This window comes from Otolemur garnettii, unplaced genomic scaffold, assembly GCF_000181295.1.
Source record: "Otolemur garnettii isolate 467f Iridium unplaced genomic scaffold, OtoGar3 scaffold00136, whole genome shotgun sequence".
Taxonomy (NCBI): domain Eukaryota; kingdom Metazoa; phylum Chordata; class Mammalia; order Primates; family Galagidae; genus Otolemur; species Otolemur garnettii.
In genome coordinates, this window is record NW_003852531.1 from 510206 (window position 1) to 511661 (window position 1456).

General features: G+C 51.3%; 1 protein-coding gene across 1 annotated transcript in view; it reads left to right on the forward strand.

The window, feature by feature from the left end:
- The first annotated feature begins 946 nt into the window (after positions 1 to 946).
- The window catches only part of LOC111727994 (small integral membrane protein 26-like), a 1284-nt gene continuing 774 nt past the window's right edge, over positions 947 to 1456 (forward strand). Inside the window, exon 1 of the mRNA XM_023518381.1 lies at positions 947 to 1077. Within this exon, the coding sequence (XP_023374149.1) occupies positions 960 to 1077 (118 nt within the window). The 5' untranslated portion in view covers positions 947 to 959. The remainder of the gene's footprint in view (positions 1078 to 1456) is intronic.

Consider the following 1456-nt stretch of genomic DNA (forward strand, 5'->3'; position numbering starts at 1 on the left):
TGGCTGGCACCTTAGCCACTTGAGCCACAGGCACCGAGCCAGTTTTAGTTTTTACATTTAAGCCAATGATCCTTTTAGGGTCGATTTTTGGAGGTGTAGATTTCTGTAGAGCAGAACATCAAATTTTAAAGGGTTGAAGACATAAAAAGAGCCCTGAAGGATACCAGAGAAAATAAGTTTTTGAGGCTATGAAAAGAGCAAGTGGGGTCAATGGTGTCAAACACTTTAGAAACCAAGATTGGGTATGGTTGAAAAGTAGGTAAGGACAATTTACTGAGCCTGTTCTATGCCGAGCGCAACACCCCTGGGTCTTACGTTGTTCAGTCTATGGAGGCTATTGTGCTTTGAAGAAATGTATAAATAAGAGAAAAGCTGAAGGTGGCTGGAGTTGAAGGAGACTGTATGATGAAGGATAAAAGTCAATCATGGAAATAAGGGGGACTCGGCAGTTGGAGTTAGGTGTTATTGACAGGAAAGGCCTCTGAGGAGGAAGGGGACCCGGGGCACAGTGGAAGGATGAGCTTTAACCTGGAATTACCCAGCTTGAGTTCCAGAAAGGAAGATGGGGGCGATGAGTTCCGGAAAGAGGCAGACCCGAGAGCTGGAGGAGGAAATGGAATTAACCTTTTCAAATGCCATATGGAGCCCATGAAAGCAGGCATTACAGATTTGCAAATGACAGGTTTCCGTTCAGAGAAATTGTTATCTGGTCTCCGTCACGTGGTGCCAGGCCACTCTGCCTGAGAGCCCGGGGCTGCTGGACCGACGGCCGTCAGTCGGAGCCCCCGAGCGACTTTGACACCCGAGACTACACACCCGAGATGCACCGAGGCCGGAGCCGGAAGCGATCGCGGGAGGCCGGCTCCTCATTGGTGGCGGCGGCCGCCGCGCAGCCCCGGAAGGCCCGCCCACGGCCTGGGCCGCCGCGGATCGCGGTCTGTACGCCGGAGGCCGGAGCCATGCATCCCGGTCGGGCCACAACCTGGTACCGGCGCATGTCGGTGGTCTACGCACTCGGCGCCTGGACCCTGTTGGGCTCAGTATTTATTTTAAACAAGAAGAAGCACAAGCTGCCAGGTAGAGCTCTCTGGCGGGACCTGCCTCTGGACACGCCGCCTTCGGCGGGGACTGCCCAAGGAGCTTCGGGAAGCTGTGTATCGTTGCTTTAAACCCCAGGTTTATTCGCAAAACTAGTTGAAATGGTTCCTTAGAGCTGCTGGTTATAATGGAATCTGCAAAGAACTGGACACCAGAACTACCTTTTAAGTACTGTTACCTAAATCTTAATATTGAATAGGGCCTTCCCCATACTCAGAATGGGAAGAATTTCCCTGACCCTGGTGGTGGTATAAAGAGGCGTTGCTTCTGTACCTTTAGATCTCCTCACTTATGGCGAGCAAACGATTTCAGGACTTTGAGCAGCCAGGGAGTATTAAAGTCTTCCCAGTTATTGGAA